Genomic DNA, 26202 nt, shown 5'->3' with positions numbered 1-26202 from the left:
AGATTTTTAGTTTTTAAAGAAAGAAATTATTCTAAAACTTTGTTAACAAATCATACAAAAAAATATTTTATTATTTTGTTCGTTATTAACAATAATTATTTAAAGTAATTAAACGGTTTATTTTTAAATATAAATTTTTGTAACCAAACAAAATTTATCTTTCTGACCATCCTCAGTGACTGCTGCTGCTGTTCTCTTTACGGTGTTAACCGATAGTTTTTTTTTTAAGCCAGAAAAGTGTTCGAAAATTGTCTAATTAATTTTAAAAACTGTCACCATAAATCAGTGTGAGAACAGCAGTAACTATCACTAAAGAGGTCACTTTGTGAAACTGGTTGCAAAGATGGCAAAAAATGAAGTAAATTATTTTTAAAAAAAATTCTAATATAAGTTCAAATTTTCGCCATAAAATATTAAATTTAACGCCGTATTTTTCTTTTGACAACAATTTTTTCGTTTATTCCCGATAACCGCGAAAAGTACTGAACCAGTCGTTACGAAATTTTAACTGTAGCTTACTTATGAACCCCCGGTATAATTATCACAGCTCAAACCTCACCAGCCTCACTATTATATAAATCATAAATAACCGAATTTCGTTGAGTAAATTTAATAACATTATGTATGTTAATATCGACTTCTTCAGAGAGTTATTATATGATTTACTAAACTTAATGTCATTGTCTATAAAAGATAAATTTGCATTATTATCATGACATACGTACAAACAAATTAGTTAGATAATAAAATTAAAGCGAATGACAACCATTTTACATATTTAATAACTGAAAAGTTGTTATTCATCCAAATTAATCTGTTTTATCCGGTAATTTGTGAATAGCGAAAATTCTGAGAGCAACAGCCCACACAAATTACTAAAAAATTATTTCCAATTTTTGAAATTCTATAAGCATATAGCGCGAGCGAAGCCACGAAGGAGGATCCTGGTATAAAATAAAATTAAAAAAAAAAATTATTTTAGTTTTATTTGTAAAAATTTAAAGATATTATTGATCAGTTGTTTTAAAATTCAACATACTGGATTTTTATCAGTTTATCCTGAGATTAATTGCCCTAGAGAATCTAAATTTTTTGTTACGCATTCAAAATTATGAAAATATTGAAATGTACGATGATTCAAATAAATTACTACCTAAATTAAAAAAAAAGATATACGTAAATAAAAAAAAGAATTAAAAATTAATTTCAAATCTATACAAAAATAATTATAAACCACAGGTAGTCTAGTTTGGGTGGTCTAGTGTGGTTAACTCGTCGTCACAAATCACTTTTATAACAGCTGATTTTCTAAGTCGAAGCCTTGGTTTCAAATCTTAGTAAACGTTAATTGCTTTTATATGGATTTAAATACCGAACAGTGGATACCGGAATACATTGATGGTTGGGGTTCAATTAACCACACATCTCAGGAATTGTTGGCTTGAGTCTGTACATGATTACACTTCATTTACAAGTCATACATATCTTCCTCATCTCAAAGGGGCCGTCCTGTGGGGGGGGGGGGGTTGCAATGTACACATTAAGAAAAAATATATATATTATAATATAATTCATAATGTAACTGAATTTGCTTATATCCAATCAGCTTTTATGCCTGTTGATGGGATATTCTAGACCCAGTTTAAACTTTAATTAAAAATATAATTATATTAAATTAGACTTTAACGATTCTGTTATCATTGTTTAAAAAAAAAACTGCACGAGTACTAATTAAATTGTTAGAAAATACACGGTGTACATTTTTTTTAAATATAATTCCAACCGACAATTGTATTAATTATTAGCCTGGGTGTACTCCTGAGGAAGAAAGTTTTAGACCTGCTTTCCCCATGACTCTAGTTATAGAAACGTATACCTCGTCAGTGTTGCTTACGTTTTATATAATAGCTATTAAGTAGTAGCATTGGTATAGATCAAACCATTCTTCGTAAAACTTTATAATTGCGTAGCTCATCAACGCAAGATAGGATTTTTTTTGTTTAATTAACGGCACTGTCTCGGGATTATTTAACCTAAAGTTGGATAAAAACAACTGTCAAATAGTAATTGGCCTTAAAACTTGTTCTGAGGCAATTCTACATTAAAAAGAAAAATAATTAAAAACAGAATTGTGTTATTCCATTTTAACTAAAAATTAAAATTCAACACTTTTATAAATTGTTTTAAAAAGTTTTTTTTAATATTTTCATTACTCTGGAAAAAAAAATTATTATTTGAAAAATTGTTCATGGTGTGTGTGTGTGTGTGTGTGTGTGTGCGCGCGCGCGCGCGCGCACGCGAGAGAGAGAGCACAGATGCACACATTTACAAACACAGATTTTAAAATTAAAATTTTCTTACTAGAAAGTTGCATAGACTAGATACAGTATACCGGTAATAAAGGGAAAAAATTTGTTAAGCATTCTTGTGACTTATCATTATTCGGTGATTTGAACTCGGCCGATCGTTTCGGATAACTGACGTAGTGGTAAGGAAACTGGTTTGATAAGACGACGACGGCACCATGCAAGTTGGTTTGGTTTACTACGGCCCCACTGACCTTGGTTGACCTCCATTCCCCAGGTCAAGGTCACATCCAATTCCTCTTATATATTTCTTTCTGATGAATTTTTCTTTTTATTTATTTTATTTTATTTTAATAAATTAATATCAATATTGTACATATTCTATTGTTACAATATTATTTGTAACAATCACTGTTGTTAAAATTTATTTTTTCATTTATTTTTTAAATCTATATTTTTAATTATTTAGTTTGTAATTATGAAGGTAACATATTAAAGGAACATATTAAAATCAATCATAAGTTTTCCTTTTGTATTATTTTAAGGAAAATGTATGATAATATATTGATTAAATGTTAAAGGTCTACTAATTTTCATTTTTTATATCCTGGAAGTAAGTAGCTCAGTTATTTGGGAAACCTTTACCTAATGAAAAGAATTATATATATAAATCATATACATTCACAAGTTCCATCTTATCTTGGAAAGATTATCTGGTAATTCTGTTGTTTTTTTCTCAAGAAAAACCCTAGTTTTTGATCAGGCTTAGGGCTAATCTTTTATTTAAAAAACCATTCTCTATAAAATTCCCAAAATTAGAGTAATTTAAGAATGTTACTGCAACATTTGATTTTATTACCTCTATGTGCTTAAAAATCTTTTTAACTTCCTTGCATAATTATTATTTCATTCAAAAGATTATGTTTTTTTCAGAATATTAGTCCATGGATACTTAGATAAAAAAGTATTTTAAATATAATTAATGGCAAGTCCACTTTTATCACTTGACAATTATTCTTAATGGATTTTTAATATTTTAATCTCATTTAGAATATGAAATATTATTTTTATAAAAAAATATTGTCAAACAAAAGTTATTTTTAACTGGAATAGAGAATAAATGGTATTTATGTTTAAATGATGTGGCTGAATAGACAAATCACTAGAATTTTTTTAAAACCGGTTAAACTGACCCTTAAATTTTCTAGTTTTTTTTTACTAGATTGATTTTTACTATCTAGTCAGGTGGCCCTTTACACTTGCGTAGATCACTTTCTTAAAGTCTTTACACTTTCTTTTTACATTTATTTATTTAAATATTTCTTTTATCTATTCTATGCTTCATAATATGTTGTAATAATATATAAGTATACACTTAATAATATGAAGGTAAATATTATTATGTTAGGTAAAAAAAAACCTACAATAAATATATTTATTTATTAAATTTAATTTTACATTACCAGCATTGAGTATTATGAAAATAGTTTTAAAATCCTCATTTTCTAACTCATTTCCTTTTTCTTTTGCTTGGTTCTAATTAAAAAACATAGTCTGGTTTAGTATTCCTAATGTATAATATATATATATATATATATATATATATATATATAGACAATTTATGAATAAGGAATGCAGCTGTCTATGGATTCTGATAAAAACAATCTGCACCGGCTATCTTAGAAGATTCTGGATTATCATATGATTCACTTTATCATATCCCTTTAGAGTAATCATTTGGTAGATATATTCAACTTTTATATGTAACTGGCCACAAATATATATATTCTTAGAAATAATTTTTGACAATACATATCGTATTTATTTTATTTTTTATATCCTGGAAGCAAATAGATCAATTATTTGGGAAACCTTTACCTAATGAAATGAATTTTATCTATATATAAAAGAAAAAAGATTTTTTCAGCTTAGATAAAATTTAATGAGAAGTAAAATTTTTTTCATAGTTTATGTTTCATTTCTAGTTTCTATTACAAGGAAAGTCAAGAAATATCTCCTGAAAGATAAGGGTCAGCAAAGCATACAAATTTTGTTACTTTTCACAGTGAATTATGATTTTTATTCATGTAAATATATTAAATCTGAAGTTTTAATTTAAAATAACATCAGAACTTTTAGTTATATTCTTCACGTATATATATATATATATATATATATGATAACATGTATTGACAGATTGACTGACCGATTCATCAATGCCCAGGAAAAATACTGAAGATAAGTTGATGAAAATTTGTATATATGGTTTGCTGACAAAGTAAATGTACATTGAAAAGAATTTTTTTGAAATTTCAAGTTTAAAAGGTTAAAATGGAGTAACAATTAAATTTATTATTTTTTGAATTTCTTGGTAACAAATGAAGATATCAAGTTGATTTTTGGTGTGTATAATTTTCATGTGAATATCTAAAAACTAGGTTCTATACTTTTTAAAATTCCAAGTTTAAAGAGTAAAAATGGATTGAGTTTCTTTTTAAACCCGGTTATTTCTTCTTTTTTTTTTGTAAGTAGTGAATTTGGTGATATTTGGCTTTGGTTTTTTTTGGCGTGATATTTGGTGTTGTATAAACCTCATGTCAATATCTAAAAAGAAATTTTTTGATCTTTTGAAATTCAACTTAAATGAGGTGAAGAAAGATAACAAATTTGAAGAATGCTTGCAAATTTTGCGCATTTCTGACTATACTAAACGTGATGATATCCTAGATTGGGGCTTGCAAATAATATTCAAATAAATATCTAAAAATCATTTTTGGGATTTTTTTAATTTTGATTTTTTAAGGGGTGCAACAGTGTACGGCGTGGCGGCTCAACCAATCGTAGCCACTGTTACTGTATGTACAACATGACTGGCTGCATCTACCTCTGTTGACTTGATTAAAACACATAAAATAAAGTAATTAAAAAAATAAAAAATGTGAAACGAAGTATGGTCACTTCCTAGTCATGTTTATCGGGTAACAATAAGAACCAGGCAAAACATTTTTACAAACTAAAATACATTTACGAAGTATGTGTAAAAATGTATATGTAAGTGTTTATTTATTTTGTATGGGTATGTATTTTTTACAGGTAACTAATATTTTTAAGATAATGGCCAATTGTTTTGAAACCCACAGTCTCAGATCACTCAAACTTAAGGCCTGCACTTGCCAAACTGTTGCTGTAAAGAAGTTGTAGTTCACTGATAGTTTTTACGAATTGAACAAGCTTTAATTTTTAATTATTATTATTATTCTCATAACCATGAGTTTAATGAACACATGGGGTCCAGGAGGCTTTGCCCCCTGCTAGACATCCTCTGGCTCAGCCTGACCGGCTAAACATCCCCTGACCGTGATGGAAACACAAGTAACCATATAGCGCATGTAAAGCTGCAATGGGTCTGCTAGTTATAACATAAAAGGTAGTTGTAGTGAAATATTAACACAGTTTACTGTATTATGTCTATCCTCTTTATTTACTGTTTATACTACATATATATGTATCCGTTACTTTCAAGAACTGTTTAATGTTTTCTCACCAGGTAGGAATTTACCACATCAATTATTTTACTGCACAACAGTCGATTACAAAAGCTATTATTTGTTTGTTTATTTATTTGTTTTGATCCTTTTTATTCTTTAGTTTTTTTTCTAATTTCTTTTTTCTCTGTTCATTAACACAGTTGCTGACATAGCTTACACAATGAGATATGATTCTTAAACTATACACTTGAAATTTGTTAAGGAAAAAAGGTTTTAAGAACAAAGATGTTTGTTACTAAATACACATACAGTACCGAACACATGTTATTTTAATTTCAGCATGGGAGCTACTATGCATTATACAAAATAAAGGGTATCTAATCAACACATTATCTTTACTTTGCAAAGACAGATGCTTTTTTTTGGTATTTATTCTGAGATTTAATTTTGGGAATATAGATATAAAACTATGTTTACTATAAGTACTACTGTAACATTTACCACCTACATACTTCTACTCTTAACTGTAAAGTAGTTGTAACAGATTTTATTGACATACTTTTAGCATTTTTAACTCCTACGTTTTTGTACAACATAGAATAGCAACATATAATCTCCTTCAAAGGTGTTCTACCCTAAGGCATGTCCCTGACACCAGTGATTCCTACATTATATTCTGTTGTGTTCCTGGTAATTTTCCTCAATACTTAATAGTTCCTGTTTTGTTTTTATCTCTTATTTGTATCTATTTCTCTCACTATGTAGTGATCAATCAGTTAATAATTTTATTAAACCAGTTAAGTTATCAGTTAATATTATCAGTGATAACCTATTTATTTTTATTTTTTACCTTTAAATTATATGCCTTCCTACAGGCTATAAGCTCAGTTTGTTAAGTCATTCTTCAGTCGTAATCAACCAATCCTAAGAAAGAGCCATTAATAGGAATTTATTTATCCAACAAATAAAACTTTACCAATCAATCATTTTTCTTCCTATAAATTTTACTCTCTTCTCATTACAAACATTGTTTCATTTCTAACTTCATTTATTTGTAATTTTCTTTATTTGTTTCCTTTTCATCATTTATTTCTTTTCTTTAAAATATTTTCAATTTTTTTTTTCTTTCTTTATGGATATCCATTTACAACTCTTTTATTGCAGTACAGTTAAATAATATTACAATAATTTTTTTCAATATTTAATTAGAATTTACCATAAGCAATAACCGTTTAATTTTTTTCTTTACATATTATAAATTATTCTTTTATACATTTTCAGTTTTCAGTTACATGTCACTTTTAGTTGGATATGCCGTTATACTTATCCTTTTATGTTGACAGTATTTATATTTTCTATTTTACCTATCCATATTATTTAATTTTTTAGTTTTTTTCAGTTTACCTTCAATCTACATGCAAATCATTTGATCATTTATCTTTTGTTACTGTCAGATATTTATATTACTGGGAGACTGGTTGACTGATAGTCAATAATTTGGAAAAATTCTGATTGTCTAGGAGAAAATTAATAAAAAAAATTATAAAGAAAAAGTAAAAACAAAAAATAGTGATCTATGGTTTAATCTTGCTTTGGCTAAATTTTATTTCTAATTCTACACCATTAACTGAAGTATAAATACATTATAAAGTATAAATACTTTTTTTTTAAATAAATGCAATGTATTTCAGTTAAGGTTTGATATAAATTTAAGAAAATCTGGATAAAAATTGATGAAAGAAAAACTACCTGATTATTTATCCATGTAAAGTATTTTCATACTGCTTCCTATAATTCTCCAGACCTCTTGGTCTAATCAGGCCAGACATATCAATTTCAAGGAGTTTAAATTAAGTGATTCATGAATTAGTTATGAGCTTATCAATACACACACACACCATCGTGCGTGCACATACATCCACCATTTTTCTTCTTTTTTTTCCTGTTTAGCCTCCAGTAATTACCTTTCAGATAATATTTCAGAGGATGAATGAGGATGACATGTATGAGTGTAATGAAGTGTAGTCTTGTACAGTCTCAGTTCAACCATTCCTGAGATGTGTGGTTAATTGAAACCCAACCACCAAAGAACGCCAGTATCCACGTTCTAGTATTCAAATCCATGTAAAAAATAACTGACTTTACTTGGACTTGAACGCTGGAACTCTTGACTTCCAAATCAGCCGATTTGGGAAGATGCATTCATCACTAGACCAAGCCGGTGGGTTACACACATCCACCTATCACCCCCCCTCACACACACACAGATAGACATTTTAAGGGGTTTTCCATTTTTGTAGCCTATAAACCTCAAATATCAATAAATGCAAAAGAGGATGTAATCATGACAACAGCCATAGTTTCCATTAGGAAAGTAAAATAAAATATCAAATTCAAAGAAAACAAGATGTTATTCCATTCAACAATTTTGTTGTTGCTGAAAAGAACACAAAAAAGCATTTTATTTATTTATTTTTTGTATATTTTTTTAGATTATGCTCTTTTTTACTTCCTGGAGTAATTTGATGCTTTATGCCATCTACCCCACTCTGGAGCAGATTATAATTTCAGCTGATAAATTTAAAGCATGTAATGTACAGGGAACTTCAATCAGTGATAATCATACTTTTCTTGAAACTAATGGGGTTCATAATGCACTTTAATCTTGTGGTGATTAGAATAAATTATGAGGCTAAATATTGCCCACATTTTTTGTGTGCTTCAAATACATTTTTTGGGGATAAGTAACAGCATATTCTACTCAGTGAAAAAGACTGATTAAAGTGTTTTACTTCTTACTTACCCAATCTAACTAAAATAGAATGCTTGTTATTTTTAAGCAATTTTACCAAAAAGTGAGACATTTAGTATCAAGTACATAAAAGAAATGGTTGTATTTAGAAAATTAGTAAATATAATACCAATTTTTTTTTCTAAGGTAACTTTAATCATTTCAGTGGCTCTCCATTTTTAAAATAAATATGTAGACTATTTTTTTCTTCACTAGTCCTTAAGAGAATATCCATAATAATATGAAAATATCAGAACAAAAGTGAAAATTGTTTAGGTGATGCAAATGGAAATTGGAAGAAAAACAGAAAGAAGCAGACTAACAAGACTGTGAAGAAAATAATATAATGAAAAAGTATTCAAGCAAATAAATTAGTAATAATTGGAAGAATATCCTAGCTATGAACAATAACCTGCATGAGTATGAGATATCCTTATACTAAAGAAGATGAAGTGTCCCTCTCCACTTTTAGATACTTAGATTATTGTAATTAAAAACTAAGACAAAATCTTTTCTATAGGTAAATTTCATTATTTTTATTATTAGAGACATAAAAAAAAATTTGAGAATTCTATAATCATGTTACTTAAACTAAATCTATGGCTGCAGTTATAATATAGAATAATTTAAATTATAAGAAACCTAATTCTAGTTTATTCAAATTATAATTAATTACTTTAAAATTATCTTTTTTTCAGAATGGATTTGTAGAATGCCTTAAAGAACATTGTCCCAGTCAGCAAGGATGTTATATGTTATTAGATGAACCAAAAGATAGTTGTTGTCGGAAATGTAAAGGTAAAAAATTCATTAATTTAAAATTTACTGTAGTACTTATATAAGCTAAAAATGTTCAGATAATTATCTTTAATTAATGTAAGCAATAAAGTTGAATATAATGCAAATGTAAAAAATACATTGTAATCAGTGTACATATTTGGTCATGAGGAAGATAATAAAAATCATGATGATCTCACTAACAATGGAGCAGATATCACTTAAGTGACGCTGAGGGAAAGCCCAGTCGGACTTCAATGGACAATCTGCAACTCCCTGACTTTGCTGGAGATCAGCTTCCAAACCCAACAGCTCTTCTCAGAGCTAAGAAAAAACTGGCCCTTTTCAGAGCCACCACAAGGTTATGGATTACGAATTGTCAAAGCCGTTTGATAACAATAGCACTGTCTCAGGGCTACCCTAAGGTTAGCAATTACAACGAGCTGTCGAAGCCAATCGATGAGAAAGATGGCCCTTTTCAGGGCCACCATAATGTTTGTAAGTGCCACATGCCGTCAAAGCCATTCGGCGACAATTTAAATAAACTGGTGGGAAGGATTTTAAATGGTTCAGTAATTTATTAAAAAATGGCAATGAAAGCATAATAAGGCCCTACTCTTAAGCCAAAGTATTGTATGTTGAGCTGTATGTACAAATACCATTTGACCACACATTACAGTTTTCCTGACAACCTCTACACAGATACCATCAACTTTAGCAACACCAATAGTGAACTACTTTTTAAAAAAATTCAAAAAAGATGTAAAAACGTTTTTTAAATGTAGAGTGTTAGTAATTTTGTAGCATTTTTTTATTCAAATTGCCTCTATAATATTATTTATTAATTTACTATGTCGTATATTTCATTATTTACCTAGCTTTTTTTATACAGGATGTATTTATGAAGGTGAATATCATGAGAGTGGTACAGAATGGAAAGATCCATACAATCCTTGTAAAGTACTATCATGCAAAGCTGGTGTAGTAACTGAATCAGAAATTACTTGTTACACACCATGTCGACATTCATTACCACCATTACCAGGACAATGCTGTCCTACCTGTCCAGGTAAATTGTAAATAACAGTTGATATTTTACATTTTTTCTTACATATTTAAAATTTTAATTTTTATTGTATGAAAATGACAAGAGTGATTTATTTCTGCATAATCTTAAAATTGAAAGGTTGTCCCAAATAACCTTAGAAAAATTTTATTGTAATAATCATAAGTTTAAAAGAAAGCAGTGAAAAATAATATTTAGTACCAAACTAATAATCCATCTTTAACAGGATCAAGAAGACCATAAAATAGCTAAAAATATAAATTTTGATAAATTTTTTTTTTTTTTAAAGTAGTGTTGGAGGAATATATTGTTTTTGTTTGCAGTATTATTAAAATAGAAAATGTTATTGCTTACTGAACAAAGCTTAAAAATGTTTAAACATGTATCAGTAGTGTTACTCATATGAATGACATTTTATATTGTTATATTGAGTATATAGATTGTAATAAATTACATAATTTCTTTAAAAGTTTACTATTCTTGTACCACAAATGTTCACATAAACTTGTTCTTGTTTATGTATCCTGGTAATACCTATTAACATATAAAATAATCTAAAAGTTACATTATTATGTGTATATTTGTATCATCTTCATATAATAAGTTGTCAATCTACAACTATCTCTTTTATAGGTTATTAAAAAACTTTTAATGATCAGAAATAATAGTAATAAATAAATAATAATTAGAAATAAAATAAATAAATGAAATAAGATAATATAATTTATTTTTATATATGCAAATGTGATTTCTTGGACAGAAATCTCAGATTTTTTCGTTTTTTTCTCATCTGAATAAATTTATATTCATTATAATAACCGAAGAACTGTCCTAACAAAAGTAATTCAAGTTAATAAACAATCAATTTTGATGTGCAGGAATATTGGAAACTGAATAATCACAGAATAATTTATTTAAACATTTGAAACAATTCAATTTTTTTTAATAGAAACAATATTTACATATTTGTATTTTAATAATAATAAAAATTATAAGTTTTAAATCAATTTTTACTAATTTTAGTTAAGAATTTTTGTTATCTTTATTTTTTTTTTTGTTATACCACATTATTTTTTATGAGCAAACTATCATGCTAATTTACTCAAATTCATAGACAGATTGCATTGTCATGGGAAGATACAGTTGAGGTGAATGTTGCAACTTATAACTTTAAAAATTCTATAGCACCTTTTGGCACTTACCAAAAACTTGAATTCCTAAATACCATTATGCAGGTTAAAAATTATGTGCGCATTTTAATCGTATTGATCAAAAAGTAATCTATTTTTTTTCTTCTAAAATCAAGTTTTTCTCTGTATCTAAGATTGTTGTTTTCATATCTACCAACAAGTGCTCTCATTATAACAAATTATTTTTCCTTTATTGTATAGATTCTGGTGGGTGAGCAGCCACTAAAACTCATAGAAACAGAGCCTTCATGCTCTAGAAAAAAATAAATAATGTTTAAACTTAAAAAAATGGATTTTTAAATTTAATTTTATATCTCATAACTTACCTACATTATTCCTATTACAAATATATTTATATAAAAAACTATTCAACTTCTTACCTTATCCCACCTAAAAATAGTTGTTCAAAATGTAGATTGATATGCAGATGAATACTTAATGATATATAGATACTTTATGTGAAAACTAGAGCAAAATGATGATTATATATGGCAAATAGGGCAAGTTGTATATTTTAAGAAGACTTGAATTAACAATACTAAGTAAACATATTAAAAAAGATACTTTATTACTAACGCTAAAACACCAAAATAATGGCTAAAACAAATTTTTAGTATTTCAACAAAAAATTGTTTAATGTGTTTCTGCATTTAATAAGTTTCACAAAAGTTAACATAAAAATAAATGGTAAAAAAGTTTGTTTTTATAAATTTAGTTATTACAATGATTGACAATTATAACGTAATGCAAAATTATTAAAAAAAATGGTAGCAGTGTTTGTACAAAGTAGGGCTTAAGCTAATGAGCAATTTCTTTAATAATAAATACATTAAGAAAAAGTAAGGTGTTCTTTAAATACTATAATTATAAAATAATTGTATTAAATTAGAATTCCTAAACACTCTATGTTGGTTATTATAATTTACATTTATACGAACGCACAATGATCAAAGCTTTTTCTGTTGGTTGATAGCAAAATTTTTAAGATGATAATTTTCTTTAAAATGAATAACTCAAGGACAACATCGTGGAATTATTACAGAAATATCTTTTTTACTTTTCATAACTTTGCATTCATTATTATAATTTGCTTTGAATTCTCATCAATATTCTATAATTGTGAAATGGATAAAGTTCATTAAAAGAATTATAATTTTTTATTAAAAGGTGTTAACAGTAGAAGTATGTATTATTTACTTTTTTTCCCTAACTGAATGAAAATAGGGTTGGATAATCAAAAATTTAGATAACAGAAATTCAAATAATTATAATTCTACAGCTGTATAAATTACAATATTATAAAGTGAAAATAGTCAAATATAAAGTGCACCTGTGCTTTGATCAATAGTTTCAATTATCAACCCTTTCTAAAGAGTAACTGGGTCAGAGATACAGAAAATCAACAGCTGAACTGTAATTTATAATAACAGCTTATTATGAGATGTAGCTATGAAAGGATTTTACTTTTAATTTAACCCTGGAAGATACTCCACCATTGTGCTGTAACTGTGAATTTAAAGACGATAGTTTCTCAAACTTCTCCTTGTTTTAATTCAAAACCTATTCAGTACCTTCACACTAACACTGGCCTATTCCTGATTTATCTCCATAGTTTTTGATCGATCAATTCATGAATTTTCTTCAATGAAATGTAGAAATAACCTATGAGAAAACATAGTTTCTCACAAATGAATAGGAATTATCTAACAAAAACATCTATTAAAAGTCAGGATTAATGAATTTAATGATCACTTCCTACAAAATTATGTAGAACATTTGCATTATTTAGCATGAAAATCATCAGATGTTCAAGATTGACCTGGCCCAAGATACAACAGTAGAACCTTGATAGTAATATAAATGAGTAATTTAAACAAAACTCATTGTCCAACCTCTAATAAAATGTAATTATGCTATACTAGCTTTTAATAATTAAATTAGATAAATGGTGTCCAAAATAGAGTGTATTTTGTTTTTTATTATTTTGCAAAATTATCATTAAAAACTTTCACACAATTATCCTAGACTTCCACAGATTAACTGTATGTCTGGGCAGTGAAACTTTAGAATATTAATACTTAATTTCATCTCATTAAAAGCCATTTAATTTTTTTTAATAATATTTTTATTTGTGTGGATCAAGTTATATAAAAATTGAATTTATAATTTTAAAAATGGAAGAACTGATAAAGCACATTTATCTACAGTAAAAACTCTAAATATTCTTAATGCTCTAAATTATGTTTGGTAGAAACCATTAGTATTTAGTTAATCTAAACAATTCAGAAAATTATTTTTTTCTGCAAATTATATATAATTGTTCACATTATATAAGAGAGCAAACTAAAAGTACAGATTAAACTGAAAAGCTTCTCTCTTTCTAAGTTATTAAATTTTCTTCTTTTTTTTTTTGTTGATCAAATGATAGAATGTATTAAAAGTAAAATGTTTATAGAAGAATAACTGCTATAGCTATGCGAGTAGAAGATCTTGCTCATTTTTTGCTGAAATAATTTTGCTGTACAAGACAGTATTACATCATTAGACAATAACCGTTTCACAAATACACAAAATGCTAAAAAGTGGAGTTAAAACAGGAACTTGTTTTGTTCAATCAATTAACTGATGGCTTTCAAATTATATGGAAATTATTCTTCAATAAAAAAATTTTTACAGCTAATTACGCACGCAGCTCTTTCTTCAGTGAAGTAACCTGGTTTTTGTTAATGTCATCTACCTTAGAAACATTTGGAAATCCCTTTAGTATGTATTAAAAAAATATATATTGGATCAATTTTGTTTTTATTATTATTATACTTTGTTTTGTCAAATCACCTCAAAGAAAGAGAGCAGACATGCATTGATATTGACCACCACAATAATTTTTAATACATAAAATCAAGATTTTAACACATCAATTCAGTATGAAATATACAAACATACCTTACTAAATCTGACAAAAACAAAGAATAATATTAACCAACATAACATTCATCAGGTACATATTTTGATTACTGCTACAGATATTTCTTAACTATTTTTAAGATATTTTTTGTTAACATTGTCACTAGTTGCTCCACTAATGAATAATTAGTTGTAGATAGGTCTTCTGGAAGTACAATTTACACACAATTTGAAAGTAAATGTAACAATAATAATATATATAGATATATATACATATATATATTTTGTTTCCACACAATTAAAATTTTATAACATTGAGATAGATGTAGAATATTTTATTACTTATTATTTATATTACAATATTATGAAAATGTAAACGGGTATAATTTTTTATGTGCATATTTGATGTATGACAAGGTGGGTGTAAAAATTAATAAACAATTGATATAAAATGATTTATTTGTCTTTTTGTAATCCATTTACACTAAGTCATTTTAAAATAAAAATTAATTCTTGCTTATTTATGATTATTAGTTTTTTTTGCAATTGATTGTTATTACACCTCCTGCTGTGTATTATCTCACCGCAACTCAAACAATAATAGTTTAGCTATAATACTACTACTTCTAATAATAATAATATTAATATCTAATTACATGCAGTTATCACACGTAACTACATAATTTTATTTTTAACCTTGGTGACGGCAACAACAACATATTATAAATCTATACCATGCTATGTTGATTAAAGTATAACATAATTTTATATTCCATTATTACAGTGAAATAAAACAAGTTAATGGAATATTTTTACTGTCATTTTCATGTTAAATTTGTACTTTGATTTTCTTTTAATGCTCATGCAATCAGTCAATGGGCAGCTGTTAAAGTATTTGTTATTCTAGAAATTATTTTTTGGAATAGTTCCAACATACGATTATTAAGTTACATATATAAACACACACACACACACACACATATACACACACACACACACACACGTACATACATATATATGTACATGCAAACTCACACATTCACACTATAATAAGAAAAGAGTTAGAGAGTAAAAAAAATTGGTGTTTTATGTACTAAAAGAAGAGTGCAATAACATTGTAATAAGTCCATATTTCATTGATTATTTTTATGTTTCTTTTTTTAAGTTTATAATTTTTATTGTACAAGTATTTATCATAAATCTAGTTTTTCCCCTTTCTAATGAATAAAAAACATATTGCAATTCTTTTAGATGGAACAAATTATTTTGTTTTATAGCTTGCTGAAATTTTTTTTTTTTTTTGATATGCTGTATAAAAATACTATAATTTTTTACAACACCACTAATAGGCTTAAATATTATGTGTGAATTTCACAGTATTTTATTTTTCTTCTTACAGAAAATGCCACTAAAATTTTCTTTTTATATTATTGCATCATTTTACAGTTGCTTCTAATCATACTTTATGTTTTAAAAAAATATAATTTCCTTCTTTATACCACGTCATGTTTTTTTTCATATTTTCCTTTTTAACATATGGTATGAAGATTGAACTTTATAACAAACTCTTTTCGTTTTTTATTTTTGCTAGATTTCATTCAAGAAATATGTTTTCTGATTCACTCTCATAAAAAAAAAATCATGAAACTATAAAAATGTTATTTTCATGTCCATTTAGTGAAATAAATACATAAAGAAATTTCAATTTTTTGTTATACCATCCTTATTACTTAATAAATTGATATATGAAGCAACAACCAAAATAAATTCGTTGATGGTGCAATAAGTCAATAAGTTATTAAAAGTTCAGAAACAAGTAATATGTAGTGGGTAGTCATACCTGAGTTTACTGAACTTTACTTTCAAAAAAATAAATCTAGAAATATTTCAAGGTAGAAGATTAAGTACTAGAGGTTATCTCTAAAGTAAAGACCGTATCGTTGTAAAACAATTTATTCTGTTAATTTTATAAATATATTTTATTTCTCTTAAATTACATACCTTATACAACTTCTCTATATAATCGCCATATAAATTAAGGGATTTATCGTAACGATACACGAGCTTCAATATACCCTCGTCGTATTCCTCTGCCACCAGTCCATTTAGCCACTGATTATCAACATTTTTAAGTTCATCGTCACCCGCGAATTGCTTACCGCTAAAAATTCTTTCAATTTCCCAAAAAAATAGTAATCAGAATGAGCTAAGTCCGGACTATATGGTGGATGATCGTAAATTTCCCATCCAAATGTTCTCAGTAAATCACGTGTCGGACCCGCAACGTGTAAACGTGCATTATTGTGCAGCAGGACGACACCGTCGATCAGCCGCCCACGTCGCCGAAAGTGAATGGCGCGCCGTAACTTACGAAGAGTTTTGCAGTAGGCTTCTGCATTTACAGTCGTTCCACGTGGCATGAAATCAATCAGCAGTATGCCAAACCGATCCCAAAACACTGCGGCCATCGGTTTGCGCCCAAATGGTTGCGGCTTGACCTTTGTCGGTTTAGTTGGTGATTGAGGACGACGCCATTCACTTGACTGCCGTTTTCTCTCTGGAGTGTAATAGGAAATCCATGTTTCATCGCCGGTAACGATTGAATTAAGGAACTCATCACCTTTTTCGGTGTAGCGCATCAAAAATTCCAAAGCAGAACTCATTCGGATTTTTTTGTGACGTTCCGTTACGACGTGTGGCACCCAACGTGCACAAACCTTTCTGAAGCCTAAATGGTCATGAATAATGCGACCGATAACAGCTCTTGAAACATCAGGAAAAAAAAGAAGGTCGGAAATCGTTGAGCGACGATCTTTTCTGATTTCATCATCGACGCGTTTCAACAACTCCCGGTGATAATCGAGGGCCTCCAAGAACGTTCTTCATAGTGCACGTTAATTCTGTTATTTCTAAACCTTTCAGATCATTTTCAGACGTTTCTTTAATTCATTACATTATCATCGAACTCTGCAACCAACTGCCTATGAATTTCAGTCGGATTAACGTTTTGATGGTTTAAAAAATGTATTTCAAAGTCGGCGGCAACATCGATTTTCCTGTTTATTTTATAACGTAATAACTCACACCTAATCAAAGATACTACAACGCAACAACTTACAGACAACAATGCAGTGTGTAAATTACTACGGTGGCCATGAACGACACAGGTTCGGCAACCTTAAGGAGAGAAATTTCCCAGCTGTCTTTATTTTAGAGATATTCCTCGTAAAATATAATAATTATAACAAAATATTCATTATCTATAAAAATTTATAATGCACTTCTAAAAGAGTATGACAACTAACACTAAAATTTAATTCTTTCTCTAAAATTTAATTTAATTATATACAGATTACTTTCAAGTTAATGAAAACTATTTATCCAAAAGGCTTTCAAAGTTAATATTAGCCCATTGATTGAATGTATATCTAGTTCACACACAAATTTAAGCAGTACATTTACAGAGGTTCTAAAAACAACAACAAATTCAACTTTTGCAAATCATCGCATAAAAACACGACACAAATTAATTTTTTAAAAATCAGATATAAATCAAGATCTTAATACTCTTGAACAATATCAAATTTATATTTGTACTAAATTTGACAACAAAAAAATATTAAATCAAAAAGTACACTTTTTTTTTGTTTATAAAAAATACAACTTAGTTTTATAAAAGATTAAGCTAAAAAATAAATTTTTATAATTTAAAAATATAACTTTTTATTTTTATAACTCTTAAAAATTGAAATACAGAAAATTGAATAGCTGTTAACATAATCCAAAAGATTTTTAAGTAAATATTATCAACAATTAGTAACAATAGGTTACGTGCGAAGGTTAGTGAATGGTTTAGGGTTTTAAGGCTAAAAACCCTTAAAATAGAAAATAGGATTGTTCTCTTAAAGTTAAAATTGAATCAAAGTAATGTTATAACAGAACAATTAAAAACTAGACCTTCCAGTTATTTTATATATATTTGTTAACCCATCATTACAACAATGTGTTTACAATGAATTAATAATATACTACAGTAATGCACGTATATAAAATAATATGAAGTTATACGAATGAGATGCAGGTATGTTTGTCAATATATAATGATGGTTTTTTTTATAATAATAAAAAAAATGTTCTCTTTTATAGGTTGTAAAATCAATGGACAGGTAGTAACAGAAGAGAGGAATGTTATGCTTTTGGAAGATCCATGTTTAAAGTGTCGTTGTGATGGAGGACGTATGACATGTTCTAAAAAAGCATGTCCTGTACTTCATTGTCCAGCTAGTGCAATGATCCGACAACCTGGAGATTGTTGTCCTACTTGTAATGGTAAGTATGTTTTAGTTAATTATATAATTTTTGGAATGGAAGAAATTCAGATTTCATGTTTGAAATTTGAAGAATATGTAAATGTTTTTGTAGGTTTAAAATTATTTCATGTTATTTACAGCCAGTTATATTGTTATTAATTTTACTTAATAATAATTATTAACTTTAATAATTATTAATTATTATTTACTACTGAGGATCATAACATTCATTAAGGTGGTTTTAAAGTAATAAATTGCTCTAATCACAGGTAAAAATTCCTCAATCCCCAGAGGTTATGAGGAGAATGAGTACTTTGATTTTTTAGGTTCACTTATTTGTTCCATGGATACCTCCAAAGGTAGACTATTTTTCTCATCATCCACTCTTTTTATTAACCTTGCCCTATCTTTCCACTCTGGGTTTTGTGAGCTTAATCAATCTCAGTACCCACTGAGTCTGTACTGAGGTTGCAGGGATCTGTGACGTTGCAACTTGCTGTGATTTTAAGTAGGATTGCTTGTATTAAGGAACTGTATTTTCTAACTGGTAGCTGCATAAAATGTCTGATGGTTGAACCTACTCTCAGTAAAGCTGAAAATCCCTTCTAAATTAGAAATGAAAAATAAATTATCATAAAAAACGAATCAGTGTAGAAAATAAAAAGATACAATGCTTCATAAAATGAAACATAATAACTTGAAAATAACTGAAGGAAATGCTGTTCAATTATAGTATAGAGAGATATTATGACAATCTAAGCTGAACGAGAAGGAAGAGGTTATCAGATGACCAAGTTTAGAAAATACTGAAATGAAGTTCGATTATGACAGTCAACAAATATATTTAAATAAAATCAATTAAATTGGATTTTCTGTTTGTTTTTTAATTATCATTACCATTAAAAATTAATTTATTTTTACATAACAAAGGTTTCATAATTTACATTCAGCAGAAATGTTAACAATAAACAACAGGAATCAAAGTGAAAAAGAAAGAAAACCCTTCAGATTTTTCTGATGGAATAATCTGAATTTCTAATAATGAAGAAAAATCCTCAGGCTGAAATTTCAAAACAACAAAACAAAACTGATACCAAACAAAGAACTATACAGGAAAATTGAAAAACTCTCTGTCACGATGAGGAAAAGAAGAATCAACTTCTACTGCCACATCAGAATGATGAACAAAGACAGACAGATGAAACAGATTTTCGACTTACCAATGAACAGAAATACCATGACAAACCGTGATTCAAACACACTTAAAAAGACATGAAAGAACTGAAAAACACAAAAACAATATCACCAACAAACAAGAGATCAAAATTGTTGAAAAATGAAGAATTGAGATTTTAAGAAAAAGCCTCAGCCAAAAGGAGTCCAAGATTTCAGAAGAAAGGAGAAATGTCAAGAACAAAAGATTATTAAAAGAAGAGAAAAGAATGACATATATAGAAATAACTTGACCTAACACTCCCCTTGGCAATTTAAAACGAAAAAAAAAAAATATATATATATATATATATATATATATATATATATATATACTTATTTATTTATTTACTTTTATATATAAATATAATTTTTTTTTAACATATTCAAATAAAAGGAACAGTTTTCCCTCCAATAATAAATCTTTTTCAAAATTTCTGTTATTTATTACTATGTATATCAGTACATTATTAACATCATTGATATATATATATATATATATGTAAAATAACATGTCATGAGTCATTCATAATCAACACTCGGCAATAACTACTGTAGATAAATTGAAATTTGTACATAAGTTCTTCATACAGTGTAAGTTTGCACTATAAAAAAAGTATTATAAGAAAGGTTTTTTTTTTTTAATTCTTATTTAAAGCTTTAAAATGAAGTAAAAAAGGAATTTAAATGTTTTTCATTTCTTGTTAACTTAAGTAGATATCAACTTGATTTTTGGTGTGTGTAATCTTCATGTGAATAACAAAGAGCCTATTTCTAATTTTTTTGAAATTTGATCTTGATAGTGGTGAAGAAAGGTAAAAAAATTGATTGCAAATTTTCTCCATTTTTGACTATACTAAATGAGAAATTTAACATTTGGAGATGTAAATACTCCTCAGATAAATATTTAAAATACATTCACAGATTTTTTTGAGTTCAATTTTTTAAGGAGTTGCAACAGTGTACAGCATGACTACTCAATCAACACAGCCACTACCTAAATACACTTTCATACTTGTAAACACACTTTTATAATAATATATTACTGCTTCACTGTTTCGACGGTGATGAATCATGGGGACTCTGGATCTCCCGAGCTCGAAGGCACCTCCCGGGGCTTTGTAATGCTTAATTGCAGGTCCGGCCCCAGGAAAGGGGTTGGTGAGATGAAGGTTTAGTTGGTAGTGCGCAGGTATATATACACACTTTAACAAGATCTTGCAGAACCTGTTAGCGAGCCCAACACTCTCTGTAAATGGGATTCCTCCGCTCGCCAGGAACAAAAAGGGCTGTCCGCAGGGCAGTGTGTTGGGTCCCTTATTGTGGGTGGTGGAGTTTGATTCACTTCTGCGGCTGAGGTCGCATCGTGGCTTATGCTGACGATGGGCTGCTGCTGATTGAAGGAGGTTTACGGAAGGGGGGGTTAAATTCCGAGCCACTCAAGCGTGCAGGATATCGAACTATGGGGTCATCAATATAAGATGACTTTTAGCCTGGAGAAGACCACGATGATGCTCCTCAAAGGCCGTTTGGCTGTGAGGTGGAGAGTCCACGTATCGATGTCAGTCCAACGTATTAGATATATTCAGGTTCAAAAGTACCACTTGGTGTTTCTTGATGAGAAATTGCAATTTAAGAAGCACCTTCAGTACGTCTTTAGGAAGGCCTGCAATGCCTTCTTCAGAATTCAACGTGTGGTCAATCCTGATTGCGGGCTTAATATTTTAAGACTATGAGTATCTTGTATAAAAGCGTCTGCGAGGCAATTATGCTATATGCGGAGCCTATTTGATCGGATAGGTTAAAATTTAAAGCTATCGGTATATTTTGTTATGAGCTAAACACCTTATATTTCTAACAATAACGGGTGGTTACCGTACAATTTCACGGGAGGCGATCTTGGTGATCGCAGGCATGAAACAGATAGACTTGATTGCATCTGAGAGGTAGCAGCGTTATGTTGCTAAGAAGTCAGGTGAATTGACTTCGCAGAAAATAAAGGACGTAGAACAGCATGGTGTCTCCCTGTGGCAGGCCAGATGGGATGAGACAGAGTCTGGGCGTTATATACATGATCTTTTCCCTAATGTTGTTAATTTGCGAGATGTCTCTTGGGTACACCTGAACAAGTATCTGACACAATTTCTTTCAGGGCATGGCGCTTTGCGGAACAGACTACAGAAATTCAGCCTGGTGGACTCTGGTATGTGTCTGCAATGCGGATTGTTGGATGATGCTTATCATGTGATACATGAATGTGCTAGATATGACTTAATGCATACAGAAACCATTTGTCGGTTTGATATTATCGAGTCAACACCTGTTAATTAGAAAAGCGGGGCCGAATGGGTGATCGTATTAAGTTTTATTGCATATTTGGTGAAAGAAAGGATCGCTGAAGGGGTGTGATGTTCCCTTGGACCTTTCTTCTTTGTGTTTATGTTTGGTTTTATTGTTATTTTGTTGCTGTTTTTGTTTCTGTTTGATTATGGATTTTTTTTTTCATTGGTTATGTTATGTTACATTTATTGTTGTTATGTTTTGTTAATGTTTTTGTGTTGCGTTATATGATTTGTTGTATGTCGAACTCTTCATTCTTAGAAAGTCATTCAATCTTGTTTGAGACTTGACTAGATGTGTTTTGTTTGGAGTTTATATTAGTTAGTAGTACACCAATAGGAATGTCACTTGTGACATTCACATCGGTGGCATCCTGGCTGAGGCTTGACTGAAAGATGTCATTGCTGAGGTACTGAAGGTGACCTTCAGTAAATCCCATAATGGCTAGGTACAGAGGGGGTGGCGTGGCAACTGAAACGTCATGTGGAGGGTGTCTTTTCCTGTGGGATCAGGATGTAAATGAATTAATAAAATGAATACTTTATTCAAAAGAAAATTCTGGTAACAAAAAGTGACTTCATATGATTACCACCACTCATCCAATAGATATTAAATATGAAATTACTTTTTTTCAATTTATTAATACAAAAAAATATTGTTTCTAGGCTCAAGAAGATTAATGGAACCACCAAAAGGTAGCTGCCTTTTAGGACGTGAATTACATCCAGCTGGTCAAACTTTTCATGAAGATCGATGCACTGTTTGTTCATGTCTAAATGGTACATCTGTTTGTCATAGATCTGTTTGTCCAGTACTGACCTGTCCATCTGATAGGCAAATTCATCCACCAGGTTGTTGCCCACATTGTCCACTTGTGTTACCAGTTAATACTAGTTGTACTGTTGGAGGAGTTACATATAAGGTACATGATGTGTCAGTATATTATTAATATTACTTTAACCTTAGAATTATATTCAAATAATGAAGCATAAGAAGTACTCTAATAAAAAATTGTTCCTAACTAAGTTCTGAAAGTTATAAGTTTTAAAACGTGATTGGAGATCGTTTCATAAATTCAGCAATTGCTGTAATGTAAGATTTAGGTGGTATAACCATATGGTGTAAGACAAAAGTCAGGTAAAGTCCTAAAAACAGTGTAGTCATCCTTAAGGATCCATACAGGTTTTACCTCAAAGAAATAAGAAGTAAAGTGGTTTCCTGTTGCCTTCTTCATTGAACTGAATTATGCTTTTTATACTTAAGGTATTTTAAATGCATCAACACACAAGAAAGACTGAAAAAAGTAAAGCAACTTAGTGTAAAGCAACTTTAATAAACATAAACAGACTTATGAAGAGCATAATTTCACTTTTATCTTGCTGTTTCCCTTATCATTTTTTTTTTACATCATAATCTTAAATGTAAAATTGCTGTAGTACATTAGATACAACAATTCTACATTATCTACATTGCTGTAGCATTAATATAATAAATTAAGTTACCTTAGTAACTCAATTAGTTACTTGGTAACTAATTGACATCTCTAACTTAGATGTATACAAAATTATTGTTCTAATGTAGAATTTGTACTGAAGGTCTCAATTTAATTCCCAGCTTTGGATGGCATTTTTTCATCAGTCAGCATTTCACTAACTATCAAAAACTTAGGAAGGAATCACCTATCATCAAAAAGCTAAACTTAAATAAAATATAAAAAGTTATTAACATACATTAAAGACTTACTGGCAGTAAGTCAGCCCCCAAACAGCAATCCCCATATATAGATATGTTATCAAGTTAATCAATATTTTAACAACTCATTATTCTTGCCCTTTCTATAAAATCATAATAATTAAAAAATTATGAAAAAAGTTTTTTATAAATATCGTTGTAAAATATGTATTTATAATCTTATGATTATATCTACAGAAATTTGAAACATTATCCTTATTTCTTGGTCAAGTTTATGTTTGAGAATAAGCAAGTGCTAATGTTTTGTTTTTGTCTGGTATACTTATATTTCTTTCTTTTTCTGTTTAGCCTCTGGAACCACCGTAAGGTATTATCTCATAGGATGAATGAGGATGGTATGAATGTAAAGGAAGTGTAGTCTTGTACATTCTCAGGTCAACCATTCCTGAGATATGCGGTTAATTGAAACCCAACTACCAAAGAACACCAGTATCCATTTGCATTCATACATACCACCCTCATTCATCCTTTGAAGTAATACCTTACGATGGTTCCAGAGGCTAAGCAGAAAAAGAGAGAGTATACTTACATTAAATATGTTGTGAAAATTTTACATTGCATATTTTTATTTAATTTAAAACACAAAAAAATCAGTAAACAAATCAATTTTTAACAAATTTTAATCATTTCATTTTTTGTCACTAAAACCATTTCATCTGCAAATCATATTCTTTTCACATCCTTCGCATATTCTTTCTTTACTGCCATTCAGACACTCTTAATATTCTTTCTAAATAAACATTAAAAATATGTTTATTAGATCATAAAAATTTTAATAACCACTGTAATTAAACTGCAGCCTATCAGTGACAAAAATTTTTACCATGTTTAAATATTAATATTATAAAATTTAATTTTTTTGATAACTTACTGAAAAAAAAAAAATTCTAGTTTATTGCTACATACATTTATGTAAGCAATAATTTACTTTTTTTATTACTTTGAAGTTAATTATTGTTTCAGGTTGTATACCTGAGACAAATATTTAAAATAAATAAATATCACAATACTCAGATCACGCACAATTTTGAATTACACAGTAGATGTTAAAAGCAGTTTCCTGTGGCATGGATTCAGGTCACATCAATCAAGTGGCATTTTTCATAAATTTTGTTCAGAAATTATTAGATATTAAAACAACAATAAACAGATATGTCATAATAAAATTAACCACCTACAGATTTTTCAAAAGGTAAAGGATCTGTTTACAGATCCTTGTGCAGAGGCAGACTGCACACCAAACACAGATTCTATTTATACATTTTTTTTTTTCTGAAAAGTGAAAGAGTTTTCACCATTAACTAAAATGACTATTTTGACACTATTCATTAACATAAACTTGATCCAGAACCTTAATCCATCATCAATGAATCAAAACTAATGGCAGTACTGTTAACACGTTTCATAATTCGTCTCCTTTAATTTATTGAAAATAAAAATTAAGTAGCCATGTAATTTTAACTTTTTTGTAACATTGAATTGAAGCAGTAGATCATCCAAACTCTAAGGATAACTTACAAAGACATTTTCTGTATGAGTTAAATATTCATCAGAACCTCAAAAACTTCTGCAGTTAATAATAAGGTAGTTGATCTTGGTTCTTTTGATTCTGAGAACTCCCAGTCTCATTTAATTTATGTATCAAATGTGATATTTCTAATTTATTTTGAGAAGAGATTTCAACTGAAACTCAACTTTCACTCACTGACTTTGTAAATCTGATATGGCTGACTTAACCCAAACAGATGTATATTACAATGACATTAGTGCAAAACATGGTTATTTCATCTTCTACATATGTGTATTACCTTAAGTGCAGTGCAATATTCTTATCTGAAAAACATTCTAATGTAAAATGGTTTAATGTAATATAAAATCATTTACCAATACATAAATGATACAATATCATTCTCAGGATTGTGTTCTTTTTAAAATATATTTATCACGGGAAATTTTCATGTGATCATTTGCATCATTACTGTATCATAAGCCTCAGTTGGTTATTTAGATTAGTTTATTGGTGGTAATTCAGACCAGTTTTCCAATTGACTGGTTGATTTATATAT

General features: G+C 28.7%; 1 protein-coding gene across 1 annotated transcript in view; it reads left to right on the top strand.

Moving 5' to 3' along the window:
• cv-2 (crosveinless 2-secreting protein) overlaps positions 1-26202 on the top strand; it is a 443209-nt gene that overhangs the window by 400300 nt on the left and 16707 nt on the right. The window contains exons 5-8 of the mRNA XM_075362008.1: positions 9284-9383; positions 10255-10431; positions 18669-18851; positions 23050-23306. Coding sequence (XP_075218123.1) covers positions 9284-9383; positions 10255-10431; positions 18669-18851; positions 23050-23306 — 717 coding nt within the window. The remainder of the gene's footprint in view (positions 1-9283; positions 9384-10254; positions 10432-18668; positions 18852-23049; positions 23307-26202) is intronic.

This window comes from Lycorma delicatula, chromosome 4 (genome assembly GCF_047948215.1).
Source record: "Lycorma delicatula isolate Av1 chromosome 4, ASM4794821v1, whole genome shotgun sequence".
NCBI lineage: Eukaryota > Metazoa > Arthropoda > Insecta > Hemiptera > Fulgoridae > Lycorma > Lycorma delicatula.
This window is presented reverse-complemented; position numbering and strand designations above follow the sequence as displayed.